Here is a 21716-nt window from a genome sequence, read left to right as displayed (position 1 = left end):
ATTTTGAAAAGAAAATTCCATGAAAGAGAGAAAAGAGTAAGAAAATTCCATGTTTCATATATACTGAGGTACAACAATGAGCATACAATTGTTTAGCAGTCATCCACTAAATGCTTCCCTTATCACCTCTAATATACGATTTGCTACATCGGGTCCAAACAATCTTGGGAAGCTTGAGCCTATATCAATCTCAATTGTCTTGTTCCTAACCAATCCATCCCTCTTCTCCAAATATGCCTTTTCCGCCTCATCCACATTTCTGTTTCCACAAGCACATTGATCCAACCATATCCCCAATGCTTCTTTCGCCACAGGAACTATGTGATCCTTTATAATCTCCTCCATGCGTCCTGGTCCGTCTCCCTCAGTCCCCTCCGTGTTGATTCGGATCATGATCGATGTGGGAGAGGTGAGACATCGAATGTAAAGTGCTGAGGAGTAGTACGGTCGAACTTCTGGGAGTTTCTCAAGCGTTTGCCTAAGTGATTCAAGCCGGGTGTTCTCATAAAAAGTTTGAAGGTATTCGGGATATAAGACTGGGTCCTTTCGAGGTGGCAAATCCAGAATGAGAACAAGTGACGTTGGGCTATTCTGTATGAGCTCAATCAGGAAATTCGGTGCATCTGTGGAAGCATTCAGATAAGCTGAAAGGCTTGTTATGTCCAGTGCTCCCCCTGTTGGCAGCTCACAGTGTAACCAACTTCCTAGCATGAAATCAACCTGAAGAAACCACATTCCATATGTTCAGAATCCCGAAAAGGGGACATTAAACAATAAGTTTAATAAAATAAATTAATTCCCAAGTGGCAACACATAAATACAGAATGGCAGTGTTGCGAGTTAGCAAAATGGATACCAGATGACCACTCTCAGATGGTATATGAAGCAATATAGTGTATTAACATAATGAGAACAGCAGTGGATGGTGCTAAATTTTAGTGTAATGGCAATGGTACAACAGTGTTACTGAAGAGAAAGAACCCATGCACCTTCATTAAGTGTTCTAATAGCCAGAGAGCTAACACAATATCCTTAGATCAATATCATCTCTACCTTTCGGCGGCAACAACCAACTCTGGTAAATTTAAGCCTTTAAAAACAGGAGTTTGGGGCCTGGGATGTTACTTTAAGCATCCTTACAGTAAAGATCCATCTAAAATTTTAACCAGAAAACAAGCCGGGTGCAGCATGCACACAGAAGTTAAAACTAAGAAGTAGGAAGAACTTAAAATCACATAAAAGCAATTCCAAACTCATTGATCATACCAATATTGGCAAACATGTCATCCTCCTTACAATTCATTTGATTTACTTTCTCGGGGGAAATAATGGTGAATGCAATTCATTTTGCCTTGTAAAAACTTTATTAGGCATGCATTTCTATGACTATGTGTGTGTCTATAAGATCTTCATAAAACAAAACAGGCTAAGGGTGGGTTTGGATGGGCAATTGGGTGCGGTGCGGTACGTTTAGCTTACTTTTTGTCTCACGCTACACGCTACAGTATCGCTACAGTATCTAATCTCACCGCCACCGCTGTTTTTACACTAACCGCAGGGAAACGCACCGCCCATCCAAACTCACCCTAAGCTAAGATTATATGGAATCATATGACAAACTTTTGCAAGGTCTTTTTGTTACCAGCCACACTAAAACCTCAAAACACTGACTAGTCTGAATAATATACCAATATGCACAAGTCCAATACACGACCACAAGCCACTATGCAAAATCATTTTGCTTTAACTTCACTATACTAGTTTGTGATAGTGCATATAACATAACCTAGTGTGGAAAGTTTTGAACACGTCTTATGACCAATAAACCAAACCATTTCGGCCTGTTGAAACAGAAGTTGGAGAAACTCAGCCACATGAACCTAAAAGTTTTAGGCATGGAATTAATCAACAATTCAACGCTATACCCTTGCAATAGCAACTCGTGAAGCAGTTAATCATCAAAAAGATGCAATTTCCACTCAATTTGAGCTCACTTAAGAAATTGTCAACTCAGGTGAGCTTAATTTAGTGTTTGTTCCATGCAATTAAACAAGCAACTAAAATATTGAAATTAAAATGTTTAGAAAGTAAAGTAAATACCTGAGAAGAGGTATGGCCTGATCGGATATACAGTGAGCCATGGGAGGTTTTACTTGGATTGTAGTAGTGTTGTAAATCGGAAGGTAAAGTGCATGGTTTGAGTTGAGAGTGTAGACGGTTCTCTATCGTGGATACGAGATCGATCATCAAGTTCCTACGCGGGGCAGTGACGAATGGGAAATCCATGAACTTTTTGGGGGAATTGTCCATGGGAGATGCAGAGGATGCAAAAAATTGGGGTCTGGGTGAAGGTTGAGAGAAAGAAGAAGAAGAAGGTGAAGGTGAAGGTGAGAGTGAAGGACGTGGGAAGTGTGGGAAAACGACAGCCATTAGTTCCAGTTGTGGGATGGCTGCCCCTTTGTTAATGCACAGAGGTTAAGGAAGAATACAAGTTACTCCGTTACGGAACTTGAAAGAACAGGCGGACATGACATCAGGATCCTAACCCCGTAGCCTACGACGGATTGATGTCTTAATATCGATTTTTTTAAAATTTATTCCTAAAACTATATAAATATTAATATTCTTTTTTAATATTTAATTAGTAATAAAATTAAACGTACGATCATAAAGAAACTATTTAATAGCACAACCTATGAAAAATCAATCGTTCTATTAAGATTAATACGTGGTTAAGAAAAAAAATTTTTAATTTTATCATAAATGTTGTTGATGGTATAAGGTTAGAGAGAGTTTTTGATGATTAAGGGAGGGGGTTGAGAAACTGGATGAGGTAAGAGAGTAGAGAGGATGTCCTACTTCAATTGTGCTACGCCACTTGTCAAAGTAGTTAGTAATCACATCATCGAGTTAAATAATAACATAAAATAAGATATCAACTAGTTACATCTTAACTCGGCATTGATCGAGTTAAATCGGCTAATAGCAAATTTTTCACTGAATCTTGAGGATTGTCGTATGCTTACAAACTTAAAACTTCAGGAATATAACATTTAGCCATATTAATATTGATTTGTCTATATATCGTTTTGGACTAACCATTATTTTTTAAAAATATTTAATATGTGTATACAAAATATGTTTATAAATATTAAATAAATAAGAGTAAATCAATTTCAAATAAAAAATACTCATCAATAATGTAAATATTAATAATAAATTCACAAATATAATTTACCATTCAATAAATCCAACATAAACAACAACAACAAAAAAACCAAATCATCTCATGCATTAAACAAAAAATTATTTCATTCTAAGCATATAACAATTAATTGATAAATACAACATAAATAAGCAAAAAATTATCTCATACATTCAACCACAAAATTATCTAATACTAGCTCACTAAACAATTAAAGTTTTATAAAGCATCAACCCACACAAATTCATTCATCACCATCATTCACATTTCCAAGTAACCTTAAAAGAAAAAAAAGTCAAGCTTCAATTAAATATTCTATGCCAATTTGAGAGATTTTAGTCTTAAAATGAAAAATAGAAATTAGGGTTAAAAAGTTTTTGACTTGGGGTTGGGGATGTTGAGAGTTGGAAGTTGGGTGTGTGAAATTTTTTTATTTGGTTAATAAACTCATGTATACTAGTTTTCAAAGTTTTTTTTTATAACATTTAATACAAATTTTAAACAGTAATAAAATTATAAAAGTTTGGATATAGTTGAGATTTAATTTTGGTCTGGTTGGATTAAAATCAACTGATTTGTTAGTGGGAGGCAAAATGATTACCAATGGATGTTTTCTATATGATTGAAAACAGTGTATGAAGGACTATAAATAGCTGAGAAGTGAATTCTCAGGGGGATTCCTCTCAATTCTATTTCATTCTCTCTTCTTCATCTTCCTTGGTTGCTCTAAAGAAGAGATAACTATGTGAGCGATGATCAAGAGGTTTAAGTCAAAAATAAGAGAATCTACTAAGGTTCTTGGTCTTTTTGTATATGTAAAATTGAGAGAATGAAGGTAAGGATTTCCAGAAACCTCTATAGGGGTACTACATGTTTCTAAAAACCTGAATTTTAAGTTGAGAATATCAAGTTTAACTCACGATTCTAGGTTGTCATGCTTAGCTGCTAGGAGAGTGGAAGCTCTGGCATTCAGAAAGGCTAAGCGAAGTAGGCAAAAAAATGTCAAGTGAGTTTCTATACTCTATCCTTGGAATGATGTGTGGCTGGCATGATTCTATAATGATGCATGAATTTTGTTAATTTCAAATGTCAAGCATGCATAAGATTGTTTGATATATGGTATCCGCTACATAATTTAGTATGCATGAGATAGTTAAAAATCTATGCTTAAAAGAATAGCGTACTCCATGCTAGTATGTAAGCGAAATGCATGTATTGCATGTTTATAACCGTGGGTATGGAGGAAAATTATTGACGAGATATGTAACACCCCAAAATCATTCATGGAAAATCCCTAAACCTTTATCAGTTTTACAAATTGACCTCCGGGCTAGCTAGATTAAGCTAATACAAGATCAAAAACATAAAAATCACCAAAAACGGGGCTCGAAAACATACCATGCATGAGATATAAGTTGTGGCTGAAAGTTTTCTTCACCTAACAATGGTTTTCAGTTTGCAAAATAGCATATTGAAGAAGATGATAGCCTTTTTGTCTTTTAGTTTGTTTTAACATTTTAATTTAATTATCAAATTACAAAATTAACCATTTTAAACTATTAAAATTACACCAAAAACCAACCAATATCATCCACTAACCACAAATATGGTATAATTACCATCCAAGTCCATTAATTCACCTTTTCATTGTTATTTGATCCATTTAACTAATAGAAATCAATTTTGCGACTTTTACAATTTAGTCCTTTTCAATTAATTAACTATCTAAACATTAAAATTTCTTAACCAATTTTTAATATGAACCTAATAACACTCCTTAAATATTTAAATATTTGCGGGCTTGGTTGATAGAAATGAGGTCTCAATACCTCATTTTCTAAAACCAGTTGACTTTAAGGATTTACCATTTAAAAACCTAATTATTCATTCAAATAACATAAATTATCAAATCAAAATTTATAATAATACTATATTTGACTAGTAAATATTAAATAATAATATTTATAGACTCGCTCGTCGGATTTGTGGTCCCCAAAACAACTATTTCCAACACCACTAAAAAATGAGATGTTACAGGATAGATGAAATTAGGATTTGGGAATGGAAACTTCTGTTAGATATCGTTGTACAGTATTATTGAGTGCAAACCACGACGTGTGAAGTTTTGGGCCTTGCGGAGGGGGCACTACGATGTTCGAGCATCAATGTTAGGAATGGTGAAATGAATGAATGGACGGAGGAATAAGGAAGATGAAATTCCTATTAGATATTGTCATACGGTGTTGTTGAGTTCAAACCATAATATGCGATACTCCGGGCTTTGTAGGGGGACACTTTGGTGTTCGAGCATCAAGGTAGACATGAGATAGGTCGATGTCGACAGTTATAAGGTTTCATAGAGCAACACTGCAATGATGGTCAACAGGATCTATGGGGTAACACTACAATGACGTAAAGTCCTACAGGACGACACCTCAAAAGAGGTCTAACATGTAAGACCATAACTTAACTAAGGCAACCAATATAGCCTGTTGGGACAATAAACACGAGATAGTCTATCGAGATAGTAAATACGGGGTAGTCCACTATGACAGTAAACATGAGGTAGTCCGCTAGGACATTAAATATGAGGTAAAAGGGTGTAAGACCATAGCTCGACTATGGCAACCAACAAAGTCCATCGGGACACTAAACACGGGGTAATTCGCCAAGACGATAATGATGGAAAAATCTCAAATATGGAAATAGGGTTAAAAATAATAAAAGAGAAAGCCAGCAAGCGAGTTGTGAGGAATTCGCAGAATTAGAAAAGTAGTAGAAAAGGGAAGTAGTCTGCTAAAACAGTGAACAAAGAAGCCGGAAGGGCATAAGGGTGGTAACCTTAATAAAAATCAAACATGGGGAAATGACGCGTCAGTAACGCCTTATATACAGGAAAAGGATAAAGACTTATCCGTGGATTGTGGATAAGGAGCTACTAGTAAAAGCTATCAAAGAAAGTGTTCAAGAAAGCTTTGTATGTTAAAAGAAAACCTCGGAAGGTTAACAGAAGTCCTGCCCCAATATAAGGCTTGTTGATGCCAAAGTTATGCGGAAAGATTAATCGTCGGTACTCCAAATAGACTAATCGGTAAAGAAGGGGTTGGATAGAACTCATTGACAAGAAAATGTACAATAAAATATACTAGAAAGGATGAACCGATTGACATATATACCTGTCAAGGCTATTCCTCTTTAAGGAGATTATATTACGACGTACCTGCCAAAGGCTAGTTTTGTAAGGAACCATCACATAAGAGAAACCGTAAACTCGAATGGTCATTCAGGAAAATGTTACACTTATAAGCATGACATCTCGAATAAGGTGGATTACAAATAAGTAATCCAACCACTATTCATTTCAAGTGGGACCTAGCCTGCCAGAATGGCGGGGAACCTTATTAGTTATCCTAACAGAGGGAATGTTAGTAAGTCCTTCAGGACTATGGTAAGAAAATAGAGTCTACCATGGACTAAACAGATTTAGAAAGATCACCAATATGCATGGTCCTTTCTCGTAGGCCTTATGAGTAGATAACCTCATGGGTATAATATCAATATATCCGTCGGGACTATAGCTCTTACGATCTAGAACAAAACTAAAAAGGGTATTCTTGATAAAAAGGTGTTAAGGGTAAAGTGAGAACCCGCCAAGATAATAAGACATCTAGAAACCACCAAAACCCTGTTTTCGAGACATAGGTTCAACTAAGAAATTAAGGTATTAGTAGTCAAACTGCCATTAAAGAACAACGAAAGGTATATAAAAGTCCGCCAATCCAAATAAAGTGCTAAAATATGAGCAAAAGCAGAGAGTTAAAGTATTTTATTTTCTTTTAAAATTTTACCCCAGTAAAGAAAGAGCGAGCTATGCAATTTGGTAGCGAATAAACTCATTAAGTTCATTGAACTTACCAAAGTGTTGGCCTGTGTTTTGCAGGATTCGTGGGTTAAGGATCTCGAGGAGGAACCAAGCCAGATAGTGTTGAATCAAAAATCAATGATAGTATGGTGTCATGCACGTAGGAAGCAGGTATCTTCATAGGCTTCGCTTAAGGATCAAAATACTGTAACTAAGTAAATTTCCACAGAGTTTAGAGTTTTGAGATTGTATCTTTGTTCTAATTTAGGGCTTTTGTTGTAAGAGGTATATATATTAATTGACAAAGTCCGTTGTAAAATTTTCAAGTTAAAATTTTGGTTCTTAGTTCAATCGGGTTCAATTGTAACACTCCATACATAGATTCGGCGATTGAGTCAGGTGAGTGTGTTACACAGAGGGACCAATTGGACATATGCAATTGAAGCTCAAATGATTTATAAATAAGTTTCTGGTTTTCTCTTATTATTTATAAATTTATTTAGTTACGAAGTCATTCTTCTATAATATCGTAACTGAGCTCTCCTCAATGGCATACCATTACAAAAATAACTCGATTAATACTCGTCCAATGACCTTGTCATAAGTGTGTTACCTTCATAAGATATCCTTGGTCTTTTTGGGATAATATTTGTTCTCCCAAAATGATTCTATTTTATCTCATGGTAACCATTACATCTTCTTTTATGAAAAGTTAATCACTATCAAATAGTGATCAAGTCATCCATCACAAAGACGAACGACCTGTGACCATGTTTACTTTCCATCAATCATGTAATGTCAATAAGAGGATATCATTTACCCATGTTTTGGGATATGAACTCCACTGTTGTAAATGACGCTACATACTGCAGATGTCGTACACCCAACGCACCAGCTTTCAGTTTCTTATCTATTAGAACTTAGGTTTTTACTTACATCAAAGTGTACGAGTCATGCTTACATAGTCCATCATCCACTCAGGATTTAAGCATGCCACACTATGAACGTCACAAGTGAATAAATCAATAAATGAATTCAAAATTTATTCTTCTTGGGTCATGTTCGATGTACTGTCAGTCTAGTCAGCCACATCTATGTCTCTATCTTCTAGTAGTCATCCACTCCGATGCCAAAGACAAAGCATTTCCCACTACAACAAAACAAGCTTTTAGCGGCACTTTTAGCGGCATTTGGATAAAAAACGTCGCTAAAAATCGAACATTAGCGGCGCTTTATGAAAATCGCCACTAAAGATTGAGCAATAGCGGCGTTTGGATAAAAAACGCCGCTAAAAATGAGCATTAGCGGCGTTTTCTGAAAAACGCCGCAAAAAACCTAAGCCCAACGGCGTCGTTTTCAGACCTTTCGTGGTATTTAGCGGGGTTTTTGGATTAGAAAAGCGCCGCTAATGCTCTGGTCTTTAGCAATGTTTTTAGAAAAGCGCCGCTAATGCTCTGGTCTTTAGCGGCATTTTTGGAAAAGCGCTGCTAATGCTCTGGTATTTAGTGGCGTTTTCGAAAAAACACCACGAATGCTCTGGTCTTTAGTGTTGTTTTCGAAAAAGCGCCGCGAATGCTCTGGTCTTTAGCGGCGTTTTTGGCAAAGCACCGCTAATGCTCTGGTCTTTAGCGGCGTTTTTGGAAAAGCGCCACTAATGCTCTGGCCTTTAGCGGCGTTTTTAAAAAAGCGCCGCTAATGCTCTGGCCTTTAGCGGCGTTTTTTGGAAAAGCGCCGCTAATGCTCTGGTCTTTAGCGACGTTTTTGCAAAAGCGCCGCTAATGCAAAATACTATTATTTAAAATAATTTTAAAGTTTTTTGGGTATATGATTACTGATTGTTTTTTAATTTATATATTAAATTTTTTTATATAATTAATTATATAAAATAGTATTAATTTTAAAATATTAAATTAATTATCACTATAGTTTAGGATTTTGTGTTTTTGTTTTAGGGTATATGATTAATTTAAGATTTAAGGCCGATTTAGGAGTTACTATTTTAAGGTTTAGGGAATATGAATTTAAGGATTATGGATTATGGATTATGGTTTAAAGGTTGGAATTTAAGGTTTAGGGGTTAGGGGTTAAGGGTTTAAGGGTTAGAGGTTATAGGGTTAAGAGTTAGGGATTCAGGGGTCGGGTTAGGTTTTTGGGTGTAGATTAATTAGTTTTTTTAATTTATATTTTAAATATGTTCTTATATATATAATTGTAAAAGAAATAATAATAAATTTATTTAGGGTTTTTAGTTTAGGGTATATGATTAATTTAAGATTTAAAGCCGATTTAGGAGTTATTATTTTAAGATTTAAGGAGTATGGATTTTTGAATTATGGATTAGGGAACATAGTTTAAAGGTTGGGATTTAAGGTTTAAGGGTTTATGGGTTAGACGTTTTGGGGTTAATAGTTAGGGATTTAGGGTTTAGGCCTCAAGGGTCGAGTTGGGGTTTTGGGTTTAGATTAATTAGTTTTTGTAACACCCCTTACCCGAGACCATGGCCGGAGTCGAGCATGAGGCGTTACTTGACTTAACTTAAAAGTTCGGGGCATAAAAATTTACTTTCAAATTTTATTTCATCATTCATAATAAAGCTGTCCACCTGTACAGCAGTCACTAAAATAATTATAATTCAAGCTACGAAACTCGAAATTTAGATCCATAAATTTTCCCTACAACTAGACTCATATATCTATTCACCATAAATTTTTCAGAATTTTTGCTTTAGCCAATTAGTACAGTTTATTAGTTGAAGTCTCCCCTATTTCACTAATCGACTATCCTGACCACTCATCACTAAAATTTAATTATCTCTTATTAAAGGCTTCATATGGTGATTAAACTTATTTCTACTGAAAATAGACTCATTAAGGAATCTATACATATAAATTATAACTCAAAATTCCTTCTGTACAATTTTTAATGAATTTCTAAAGTCAGAACAGGGACTTCAAAACATTCTTGCCCTGTTTCACTAAAATTCAAATATCTAAAAGTATATAATTCTTTTGCTTAATCCACTTCTTTCCTATGAAAGTAGACTCTTTCAGCTTTAATTTCATATCTCACTCAACTTCTAATTCTATTTCCACTATTTTGGTGATTTTTAAAAGTTACATCAATGCTGCTGTCCAAGAACTGCTCCATTGCAATTTTAAAAAATTCAATATAACCCTTTATAATTGTCTAACCTTCCCCGCAAATTTCAAATCACAACCAATTCCAGATTTCATCTACTTCATTTAAATACTAATGAAGTTCAACCAATCAACCATTTCAAACTAAAACATGTATATATTTCGATATCTAACGCAACCATAACATTCAAATTTACTTTTACTTCAATTCCCTATACATGCCATATAAATCCAAAAAGTTGCTTAACATAAACTACCGGAGTATATCTGGATAGTGTGATTCTTGATGTAGATCCGATCCTCCGAATGTATAAATACGTTAATCTACAAAAACAATAAACACACACATGTAAGCTTATAGAAAAGCTTAGTAAGTTCATAGGCATAAAACATGAATCTTACCAAACACTTGTACACTTATACAATATACACCATTACTAAATTTACCTGTCAACCACAATCTTTGGTTAGTTCCTTGGTATAAACTCACTACTACTTATTCTTTTACCATAATTCCTTTGGGCCCATTTGTCACTTACCATCCTTGATCAAAATTAAGGAACGGTTATGGAAATTTGAGTACTTCACTTTCACTTTGCCATATGACCTCTTATCACTTGTCCTTGATCAGATAAGTGTAGCTAGGCTACCACTTATCACTTTACCACTTGATCAGATAAGTGTAGCTAAAGCTACCACTTATCACATTATCACTTGATCAGATAAGTGTAGCCACTTATCACTTTGTTTCTTGATCAGATAAGTATAACCACTTATCACTTTGTTTCTTGATCAGATAAGTGTAACCACTTATCACTTTGTTTCTTGATCAGATAAGCGTAACCACTTATCACTTTGTTTCTTGATTAGATAAGTGTAGCCACTTATCACTTTGTCACTTGATCAGAAGTACTCAAATCCGACGTTCCACTTAATTTGATCATTTATTCGATTTTCACATTTTTATTTTATTCTCATTTCAACAATAAATACATTTCACCATACATTGTATAATTCATGAAATTAACATTTAATCATTAAATTTCAGCCATATGAACTTACCTGGATCGATTTGCAGAATTTGTAAAAGTTCAGGGACTAATCGGCTACTTTTTCTTTTCCTCGACTTGTTTCGGGTTCTCGATCTAAAATGAAAATTTATTCATTCATCAGCATTTAATTCAATTCTAATTCATTTCACAATTTATGCCCTTTAATTTTCGAAATTACACTTTTACCCCAAAATTTACAGTTTTTACAATTTGATCCCTACTCAATTAACCCCTCAATTGATCTAATTTTTCTCAATTAACACCTTTTCCAACTATTTTAGACTACTACATAGCCTTTCATACTCAAAACCGCAACACCAAACCTTAATTCCCAACTTTTTCACAATTAGGTCCCTAAAATCAATTTCTATCAAAATTACTTAATAAAATCATCATATAACAAAATTAAAGCTTCAATTTCATGTTTATTCATCATAAAAATCCAACACTCATCAATGGAAACTTTCAAAATCAGCCATGGAATCAAAAACTAATGAAATAATTAGTTGGACCTAATTGTAAAAGCATCAAAATCACAAAAATTAGAAGAAATAATCAAGAATTAAACTTACATGATTCAAAAATATGAAAAACCAGCTTATTCCAGACCTCCTATGGCGTTTTTGCTGATAAATTGTGAAGAGATCTCTAGATTTTTCACTTTTGTCTTTGTTTTAAATGTTTAATTTGTTAAGTTTCCAATTTTGCCCCTGTTTCTCCTTACATTCTGCTGATTTTTCTTACCCAACCGTCCAGCCCATATAATTTGGGCCTAATTGCCTTTTAAATCCCTCCACTTTAGTCACTTAAGCTATTTAATCACAATTTAACAAATTTTACACTATTCCCAATTTAGTTCTTTTTAGTTAATTAACTATCCAAACGTTAAAATTTTCTAACAAAACTTTAATACCAACTCAATGACACTCTATAAATATTTCTAAAAATATTTATGGCTCGGTTTAAAATCTTTGAGGTCTCGATACCTCGTTTTTTATTTTAATTATTTTAATATTTATTCCTAGTACACTATTCACTATTTCAAAAATTTTCCTAACTTCACATTTAACTTATACTTACTAAATTTATAATATTTTCTACTGTTTGTCAAATTTAGTGATCTCGAATCACCATTCCGACACCACTAAAAATTCAAAGCTATTACAGTTTTTAATTTATATTTTAAATATGTTCTTATATAATTATAAAAGAGATAATAATAAATTTAATATATTGAAATTATGAGTATAGTTTAAATTATTTAAGAGATATATAATAGATAGACTTTATATGTATTGAATGGTTAATTTAGGGTTTAAGGTTAAGGTTACTTGAGATTTGTTAAATGATAAAATTTTACACAATTAATTAATGCTTTTATATTTAAAAATTTTAATCTAAATCATTTGATATATTTAAATATTAGTTTAAATAGAATTAATAAATAAGTTAAAAAAAGTAATAGATTGATATGGATATTTAGGTATAATTATTTATTTTGGAGAGGACCAAATTATAAGAAATAAAATTAAAATACAAAAATAAAATGAAATAAAAAATAAAATTTATAATTTTATTTAATTCTTATAAATATTACTTAAAAATTTTAGAATTATTTATTTAAAACTTTTATCAAAACGTCACTGTTTAACTTCAATAAATTAAATTTTTTAGTGGCGTTTTTACAAAAAAAAGCCAGAATTATGCATTAAAATTTAATAAAACGGTAATTTTTAGTGAAAAGCCACAAAAAAAATCATTTTACTTTAAAGAAAATCGCGTAAACATAGTTAAAAAGCTCTCATTTTTCAACCAAATCCAAACCCTAAACTGTGCCTCTCCCAATTTCTTCTTCTTGGTACTCTTTGTTAGTTCGTCACATGATAGGCTCTTTTGTCTCGGTTTACTTACGATGGTAGATTAAGAGATGATTCCAAGTTTAGGGTTCATTGAACAAAGAAAGCGGCGGTGGTTTAGGGTTTTAGCATAGCAAAAACATAGAAAAGGAGGAAGTAGGTAGGCATGGTGAAGCTCACGACCGACTTGATTTGGAAGTGTCCTCACTTCTTCAATGCCCTCAAGAAGCGAGAATTGGATCTTCGAGGTGCTGCTTCGCCCTTCTTCCACTCTAACCCTAACCCTCATCATAATAATGTTCTCAAAATTCCCTTTCTTTCCTTTTTCCCCTTTCAGGTAACAAAATTACTATAATCGAAAACTTAGGTGCTACCGAGGTGTGTATTACTTTGTTTGTGCCAGTTTTTAGTGCATTCGTAGCTTTAATTTACTGGTGGTTCTTGTTTTTTTGTTACATTTTCTAAATTGATAGGAAAAATTCGGTACCATAGATATTTATCTGACAATGAGATTGTGAAGCTGGACAACTTCCCTTATCTTAAACGCTTGGGTACTTTACTTATAAACAACAACCGAGTTACTCGTATCAATCCCAATATTGGGGGTAAGCTTTGAATCAACACTTCAATTTCCCTTGTACTTTAGCATGTGCCCTTTGCCTTTTGGTGTTGTCTCTTGGTAGGAAGGCTCTTATGTTGTTCACATTTCCCTTTCTTGCAGAGTTCTTGCCAAGTTTACATACGTTGGTTCTCACAAATAACCGGCTGGTGAACTTAGTGAAGATTGACCCTCTTTCATCACTTCCTAAGCTGCAATTCCTTAGCCTGTTGGATAACAATATTACAAAAAGACCTAATTATAGGTTATATGTGATTCACAAACTCAAATCACTTCGTGTTCTGGATTTCAAGAAAGTCAAAGCTAAGGTGATTGGATATGCTAAACTATTATTTTGTCCTTTTATACGGTTTTAATCTGTTATGTTATGCATATGCTGTTGCCTATATGAAATTGCTGTGTTTAATTGAGAAACTTCTGGCGGCATACCTGTATTTATTCTCCTAATAGTATTTGCCTGACTGAGCCTTTAGCTTTGTAAATCTGAACTTCCTTTTTGACATTGTTTAATAACTTCATGGTTTGGTTTGAATATATATTTGGCAGCAGCAAGTGTAGGTTCACGTAATGATGTTATGTGGTGACTGATTGAGAATAAGATAATCGATGGAACACTATTAGATGTTAGAATGGTATTTTATTCTTTTCTGGCCTAGTCAAAATATGTTTAATGTTTACTATATTATTATTTTAATATTATATTATATAATACTTTTATTATTTAATACATTAGCAATAGTTTTCATTATCAAAATATAACTTTCTTTTGAAATATTAAAATAAAATATAGAGTCAAAAAGCTTAAAATTGGCATATAAGATTTAGTTTTTATTTATTTTACTATTAAAAATTATTATATTTATGAATTATGAACCTTTTGATTTTAATTACTGTTAAATTCTAAATTACAAGATAATTATAGTTAACAACTCAAAAGATAAGTAATGCGCATCCAATATTATTATAGCATTTTTATTTTTTGATATTATATATTCTAGCTTATCCAAAATATAAAAATAATGCTTACTATAATTTATTTATTTATTTATCTTATTATTTTTTTAAGACCTATACTCGTGTTTTCATTTTGTCATGGCAACTTGTTTTTCATGTTCATGCAAGCAATACCATAATGCTCTTTGTACTTCTCTGGTTTAATAAGCTAGTACAAGAAATTTATTGAATGGAGAGCCTTAGCTAATTTAGGCTTTTTAATGTCAGAAACTTCTTACGTGCCAAACATACACGGATAAAGAAGGTATCAGACAGCAGCAGTTGTTGGCATTTATCCCAAAACATCACAAGCACTACATTTTACCGAGTAAGAGTAGTTGATAGAGGCCTTCTTTTTTTCCTGGAAGCTAATCAGTTGCTATTAAAGTTATTGATTTAGAAAAATCGTAAGTGGATACCTTTGTTATATTTTCCTTGATTTATTCCACATTAAATGTTAAATGTTTTGACTTTCTGTTGCAAAGTCTTGTCTTTTCTCACTTTCCTATGTTTATATTACACAGGTAGCAAACAAACTTTATCAGCTGAGCTACATTTCAAGGAAATGTACATTTTTTTTGACATTTTTTTAATTAATAAATAAATAAATGGGGCTAAAAGTATGAATGAAGTTATGAAGCTAACCGATTGTAAAATGTTCTATTTGGTATAATGTGCATAGTCAACACAGTTAGCAGTTTAACTTTTATGATTTCCAAACACATTTTCCCTTCCTTTTTTCTTACTATGTAAACTCTAACCATGCAATCTCTGGATATATTCATGCGAGCATCTTGCTGGTTTCTTCTAAACATTCAAGTTCTGAATTTGAAATAACGTGTCATCTAAATGTCATAATCTAGTGGTTCCAGCTCTTGATTGTTCTTAAATGTACTGTACTTTGTTTATAGTCTTATGATGGTTGCCTACTTGTGTTGGTCCAATCTACATCTAATGGAGCTGATTCCACTCTATCAAACCCCCTATGCGAGGAGTCTGCTCAAAATTCTTCAAAATACTCTAACAAACAGATGTTTGCTTTTATTTTCACTTTGGACATTAACTGTATTGTTAATGATGCTGACAATTCTAGCTGGCTTTTCAATTGTCAACATACATCCACCACTTGCCTTTGGCTCATCGCCTAATCTTGAAGCCCTTGCACTTGAAGCAAATAAGTCTAAGGATCAAGATGGAGATAGTTCTTTACTTGACAGTTCACATATTTCCCGGTATTTAACTATTTATTTATGCCTTAACATGTCCTTAGGTGAGGGCTGATTGTTTATACAAAAATTTTGGTTAAGTTAGTGGTAGTTTGGTTTTTTTGGACTTGATCATCATATACTTTTTGAATATTATGTATTGGATCTTTAAATCTTTTATTAGAATTATCCTTCTATAGCAGAGGCTTAAGTCTTTGTTTTGAGCAGGTAAGTCCATGGAACATTTTTTTATCCTTGTAGTCCATGTTTTATTTTGATTTTTCTGTGATTAAACTCTAGTACTCAGGGCAGTAGTTGTTGGGATGTAAAATCTATTGTCTATCTGCCTAAATATATGACAAAATGCAGAAGTACATATTGGAGATACTCTCACATGCACATTCATTCGTTTGAAACACGATATCTAGTTTTTTGTCTTTGAACTGAGTTGGATTTTTCCATGCTTATGTAGGAACACATGCCCTATGCCCTATTTTCGTTTAAGGACCGCCAAGGAAATTCTGAAACTGAAAGCTGATTGATCGGATGTGTATGCCGGCTTTTATCAACTACTTTCGAAGGCCTTACTAGGAATTGAAATGGTGTGCAAAGAGATTGCTTCTTCTGATCTAATTTTTCGATATAAATATTGGACAAAGTATGGATATTTCTTGTCAGTTCAATTTACTGCTGTTAGTAAAATAGTATTCTCTTCTTATGATCTTAGTTTCTTCACTTGTATTAGACTCAACAATGGCTTGCATTGCATTGGTGTTGATTTTACCTAAATTTCGAGGTTTACAATTTGTAATTTTTATTAATTATTTACGTTTTCTCACTTTTATTAATTTTTATTATTATTTAAGCTTCCTTTATTTGCCTTCTTTTATCATTTTCATAGAAAATTTAATTTAAATAATATTTTTTATTTATCTTTAAAAGTATATTTAAAGTTCAAATTAAAAAAATAAAACATAATATAGTATTTATCATAAAAATAAATATTATTTGATTAAAGTAAATTTTTTGCATGATATGTTTTTAGCGGCGTTTTTTTGCGAGAAGCGTCGTTAAAGGTTTGTTCTATAGCGGCGTTTTTAACAAAAGCGCAGCTAAAGGTCATGAGCTTTAGCGGCGTTTGTGATAAAAGCGCCACTAAAGGTCATGGTCCTTAGCGGCGCTTTTGTCACAAACGCCACTAAAGCGCCGCTAAAGGTCGTGGTCTTTAGCGGCATTTGTTGGTAAAGCGCCGCTAAAGGTTGTGGTCTTTAGCGGCGTTTGTTGGTAAAGCGCTGCTAAAGGTCGTGGTCTATAGCGGCGTTTGTTGGTAAAGCGCCGCTAAATGTCGTGGTCTTTAGCGGCGTTTGTGGGTAAAAATGCCGCAAAAGTTAGCGACGTGTTCAATAGCGGCGTTTCTTGCGGCGTTTGTAAAAGCGCCGCTAAAGGCCTAAAAAAACGCCGCTAAAGGTCTGTTTTGGTGTAGTGTCCCCAATTGGACTTGATAGATGACGTATTAGTCTTTCAATCGGTTTGCTTGTAACACACCAAACCCAACCTGATAATTGGATCTGAGTATAATGTGTCATAAATAAAATCAGACTAACTTCAAAGCATACAGCAGAAGCTTTATAAATTTTTACAAAGTTATAGATATAAAACATATAATGGTTGTTGCTTACTATAGTTGATTGCCATCATTGGTAGTTTAAAATAATGTACAAACAACTTGGCGTATAAGTTTTAAATAAGTAAATTTCATTGAACAAAATATAATAATTCAAATCCAAACATTTATATTTAAATAAAATCCCGTAAAAACAAAGTATTGTCAAAATAGTAATTCTTAATATAGATCATTTCCAAAATACAAATATACGCCACCCCTAAGAGTCATGCATAATACATAATAAAACTGTCAGTTCACAATAGCAGCAACACTCTGACGTAGTCCTTCTAACAAACAGTCTTCCTTCACTCAGCAAGCCTAAGAAGGAAAAGATATTAGAGTAAGTAAATTTAGTGAGTTCCAAAAAGAAATTATACATATATTTACTTACAATACAACTAAACCTTTCAGAGTGACTTACACACAATAGTTATAGTACGCCAATGGCATATAAAGAACACAGACAAACTTAGTACGCTAACTTAGTTAACACATGGGCGTATACTGTATGCCAACTTAACATAACTCAGACAACCCATTTCACGCCAGCCATGTACAAGAATTCAGAATCAGAAGCATATCATTCAGTCTCATTGACATACATACTCCCCCTTAACTCCTCATATCGTTTTCATTTAGATTAGCATGTTTTATCGTGATCTGCCAGTCCGGTTTGCAAAGTAGCTGCCCTACTTTTTAGATTATAAGAATGATTAAATTTTAATTTTACCCCTATATTTTGCTCAAATTTAAGATTTAATTTATAAACTTTAATTTTGACATAATTTGATACCTCAATTTTTATAATATCATTAGTTAGTCTAAATATTTTATTCTAATTAAATTAATGGGGTGAATTTTTAAGAATTGTTAACAACATTAAAATTCTTTATTAAATTCAGGTCTATTAATTTATTATTTTTATTACATGGATACTAAATTTATTATGTTTTTTCTAAAATGTCACTCCAACACAAAAACATTCTAGAAGTATTATCAAATGGATCTAAATTTTTAAATTAAAAAAATTAAAAAAATTAAATATCTAAAAATAAAAATTTAGAGATTAAATTGGTGCCAAATAATACAAAAACTATAATTTAATTAAAAAATAAATAATCAATCTACCTTGTCACTTCTGGCAAAGGGCATGTCTGAGTTTCCTTACCCACGTCATCGACACAGCCTTCTGAAAATAGCTATAAACCTATAAGTTTACTCAAGTGTGTTTACCAAAATAGTCCGTTTCTCTATTCATATAAAAACAAATGAAATTTGGACGAAAAATTTTGTAAAATTTTTTCGAATCAGAATCGCAGGAGAAGTGCAAATTATCTGTCAAACAAAGAGTCTTTAATTATGTCTGGCTTTAAGGAATAAGCATAAAACTTTATTACTCCAATTTGCCTTTCTTTTCACCAAAGCAAATGATTAATCTGTTTGCCACCAACCGAAGCAAGCTCTACTACTGTATTCAAAGCAAAAATCCTCATTCCCATTATTTAAAAAATATGCAAGTTTTTCAAAAACCTGCGAATATCTTTTGACACCGTACTTGAGACAGCAATCCAAGATGGCCTGATTCATGTTAGAAAAAGTCAAAATATTAGCAGTTGTTTAACGTGGGAATTTCTTTTTTACAGTGGGGTTTTTCTTCTTCTTCTGAGTTTTCATGTCTGGCAAAACCAAAGTCGGTGGGTGAGGAGTGGTGGGAATATCATAGCAATTATAAAACAAGTTATTTGTTGGTTGTTGATGTTTGTATCATTGATTACAACTCTGGTTCTTTTAATTTGTCTTGATTTCTCAGTAGTTAACCCTGAAACACTGATGACGGTGATAATAATATCAAAGTTATATGACACAACAGATCCTTATGTCCATCATGAGCATTGCCTCACCGAACAAGCAACCACCTGCGCCCATTGTCTCAGCCTTATCTTCACCGTCTGTGGATTATCACCTTCACCAATCACCCAAAACCAAACCAATTTCAATACAATCAAAATAAAACAAAAAAGCTAGGGTGAATGGATCTGACTCAGTTGAATTTAATTTACTACTTACCAGGACCAAAGATGGAGTTGGGGCTGCCTATAGGGGAGGGAATACTATCACAGTCCGATGCAACTGAAAAAGACTTGGAAACGATGTCGTTGTAGTTCTTGTTAACAGCATAGTAGAGGCCAAGAGCAGGCAAAGTATCGGACAAACGTTGATCCACCTCGGGTGAGTCAAACTCGAACCCGAACCCCAACTCAATACAAGCCTTGAGTTCATCAAGGTCTTCGTCCGTCACGCTCTTGCTCCCCCTGTTCTTGCTGTTCCCTTTCCTTCTAAGCCATGCCTCATCGCGGAAAATGTCTGGCGACAACGATCGGTGCTTATAAAGCGCCGGTAGCTGAGATGGCGTCATCGTCATCGTTGGTGGGGGTGACTCCAGGACCTGCACTGCTTTTTCTGGGGGTGGTGGTGGTGGCGCGTGATGAGGAAGGGACATAGATATAGCAGCCCCGAGGAGGTCCCGGGGGACCTCTCCCGCGGGTGTGGGGAGCTCTATGGGTGGGGTGTGTGTGTTTGGGATAAATTGTGGATGTGAAGAGGTGAGGGTAATGGTGAGGTGGGATATAAGGTGGTGAGGTGCTGGGGGTGAGTGAGTGAGGCTAAGGAGACCTTGGGGGATTAGTTGGTTCGAGTCAGGATGACCTGTCTTTTCCTTGTTTATTTGTTTTTAAAGAATGGCTAAGTGTTTCTTATAAGATTTGTATTAGCCATTTATATTTGCTTACCAATATAGCATATGATTGAAGCAATATCCAAATTAACAATTAAAAATAAAATACGAGAATTCATAGTTTGGGTTATGAAGTTTTGTTTTTACTCAACATTTAGTAATCGTGGGGATTGAGTCTTAGTTAATTAGTATGAGTAGGAAAACGTGGATTCAAGTGCATTATTCTCTTATTTGTGAGTTGAGGAGAAACTTTAGACCTTCTACTAAAGACAACATATATAATCAAAAACTTCAATTTACTTAAAGAATAACATTATACTTATTATTTAAATAATTATCAATCCAAATGTATTATAAATCAAATATATCAAAACTAACATAATTTCATATTTCCACTTTCTTAATTCTACTAATTTGGTCCTAACATTTTATTTTAGTGAAATTAATAATAATTATATAATTTTTTATTTTGAATAATAAATAGTGATTTGTTTACTATTTATTTTAGTTAGAATTGCATTTCATACATGCACGTTCATGTTAGTCAATTATTAAAACATATCAATATCTTAGACGTTATTTGTTATATTCAAAATATCACATTAATTGCATTAACTAAATGCTGACAAAATAAAAATTTTCATTTACCTCTTTTAAAATTTTAAAATTTTAAATTAATAAAAGTAAATTTACACTTTGACCCTAAAAATAATAAAAATTTGATTTAATCCTTTCAAAATTATAAAGATATAGACCATTAAAATTGTGGAATTGCATTTTTACTATAGCAAAAATTACAATTTAATTTCAGCCTCCCCTAAATGAATTTCTTGACTTCGCCCCTGGTATTGACCATATTTATTTTGGATACAAAGTTAAATTAGAAATTGCTGTATCCATACGAACTAATTATTTTTAATAATTGTTAAACTTATGTAATTTTTCAATGGCAAATCTAGAAACTTTCTTAGGATTTAGGGTTTAGGGTTTAGGGTTTAGGGTTTTAGGGTTTAGGGTTTAGGGGTTATTAATTAATGATTTCATTATTTTTTGATGGGATTTAAAGATTTTTTTAATTTTTAAAGGGTCAAAATATAATTTAATTATATATTAATTTATAATTAAAATATTATTTAAAGAACCTCTATACAATTTTTCTATTTAGAAGACCAAAGCTTCTTCCTCCTCCTCTAAATTCCCCTTGCATATTTTCTAATCGCATTCAAATTTACTAAATCTAATCTCAATTGCATATAATGTACTTAACTAAGAAATGTTATATTCATATTTATTGAATTTTGCGTATATATTTCAAGTTGACTTACATCTAATTATTTTGTTAATTTCTTGTAAATTCTTCGATTTTGCAATGGGTAAAATACTTATA

At 33.0% G+C, this 21716-nt stretch overlaps 2 protein-coding genes, 1 long non-coding RNA gene and 1 pseudogene across 3 annotated transcripts; 1 reads left to right on the top strand and 3 right to left on the bottom strand.

Moving 5' to 3' along the window:
- Positions 1–37: 37 nt before the first annotated feature.
- LOC128034948 (red chlorophyll catabolite reductase) lies at positions 38–2553 on the bottom strand. The gene is made up of 2 exons (XM_052624497.1): positions 2101–2553; positions 38–720 (listed from the first exon to the last, which is right to left on the bottom strand). The coding sequence occupies exons 1-2, from the start codon at positions 2428–2430 to the stop codon at positions 100–102; spliced, it is 951 nt and encodes a 316-aa protein (XP_052480457.1). The 5' UTR covers positions 2431–2553; the 3' UTR covers positions 38–99.
- A 7833-nt stretch (positions 2554–10386) lies between these two features.
- LOC128034557 (uncharacterized) lies at positions 10387–12071 on the bottom strand. Its single transcript, XR_008190620.1, has 3 exons — positions 11829–12071; positions 11267–11349; positions 10387–10528 (listed from the first exon to the last, which is right to left on the bottom strand). It is a non-coding gene; the product is annotated as an uncharacterized LOC128034557 (long non-coding RNA).
- Positions 12072–13013: 942 nt separating this feature from the next.
- Positions 13014–16794, top strand: LOC105803913 (U2 small nuclear ribonucleoprotein A'-like; annotated as a pseudogene).
- Positions 16795–17702: 908 nt separating this feature from the next.
- LOC105803914 (uncharacterized) lies at positions 17703–20305 on the bottom strand. The gene is made up of 5 exons (XM_052624438.1): positions 19663–20305; positions 19497–19558; positions 19126–19173; positions 18724–18794; positions 17703–17913 (listed from the first exon to the last, which is right to left on the bottom strand). Exons 1-5 carry the CDS (start codon positions 20093–20095, stop codon positions 17901–17903), a joined length of 627 nt encoding a protein of 208 aa, XP_052480398.1. The 5' UTR covers positions 20096–20305; the 3' UTR covers positions 17703–17900.
- Between the last annotated feature and the right edge of the window lie 1411 nt (positions 20306–21716).

The sequence above is a fragment of the Gossypium raimondii genome, chromosome 11, assembly GCF_025698545.1.
Source record: "Gossypium raimondii isolate GPD5lz chromosome 11, ASM2569854v1, whole genome shotgun sequence".
Lineage (NCBI taxonomy): Eukaryota > Viridiplantae > Streptophyta > Magnoliopsida > Malvales > Malvaceae > Gossypium > Gossypium raimondii.
Note: the sequence above shows the minus strand (reverse complement) of the source record. Positions and strands in the feature narration are given on the sequence as shown.

Bases quoted from the DNA above. Each gene is read 5' to 3' on its own strand.
- LOC128034948 (XM_052624497.1), bottom strand. From the start codon at position 2,430: ATGGCTGTCGTTTTCCCACACTTCCCACGTCCTTCACTCTCACCTTCA. The intron at 721-2,100 runs GTATTTACTTTA...TGGTTTCTTCAG, and splicing joins CAGGCCATACCTCTTCTCAG to GTTGATTTCATGCTAGGAAG.
- LOC105803914 (XM_052624438.1), bottom strand. From the start codon at position 20,095: ATGTCCCTTCCTCATCACGCGCCACCACCACCACCCCCAGAAAAAGCA. The intron at 19,559-19,662 runs GTAAGTAGTAAA...TGATTGGTGAAG, and splicing joins CAACTCCATCTTTGGTCCTG to GTGATAATCCACAGACGGTG. The intron at 18,795-19,125 runs GTTTTTGAAAAA...ATAGGTTTATAG, and splicing joins GTGTCAAAAGATATTCGCAG to CTATTTTCAGAAGGCTGTGT.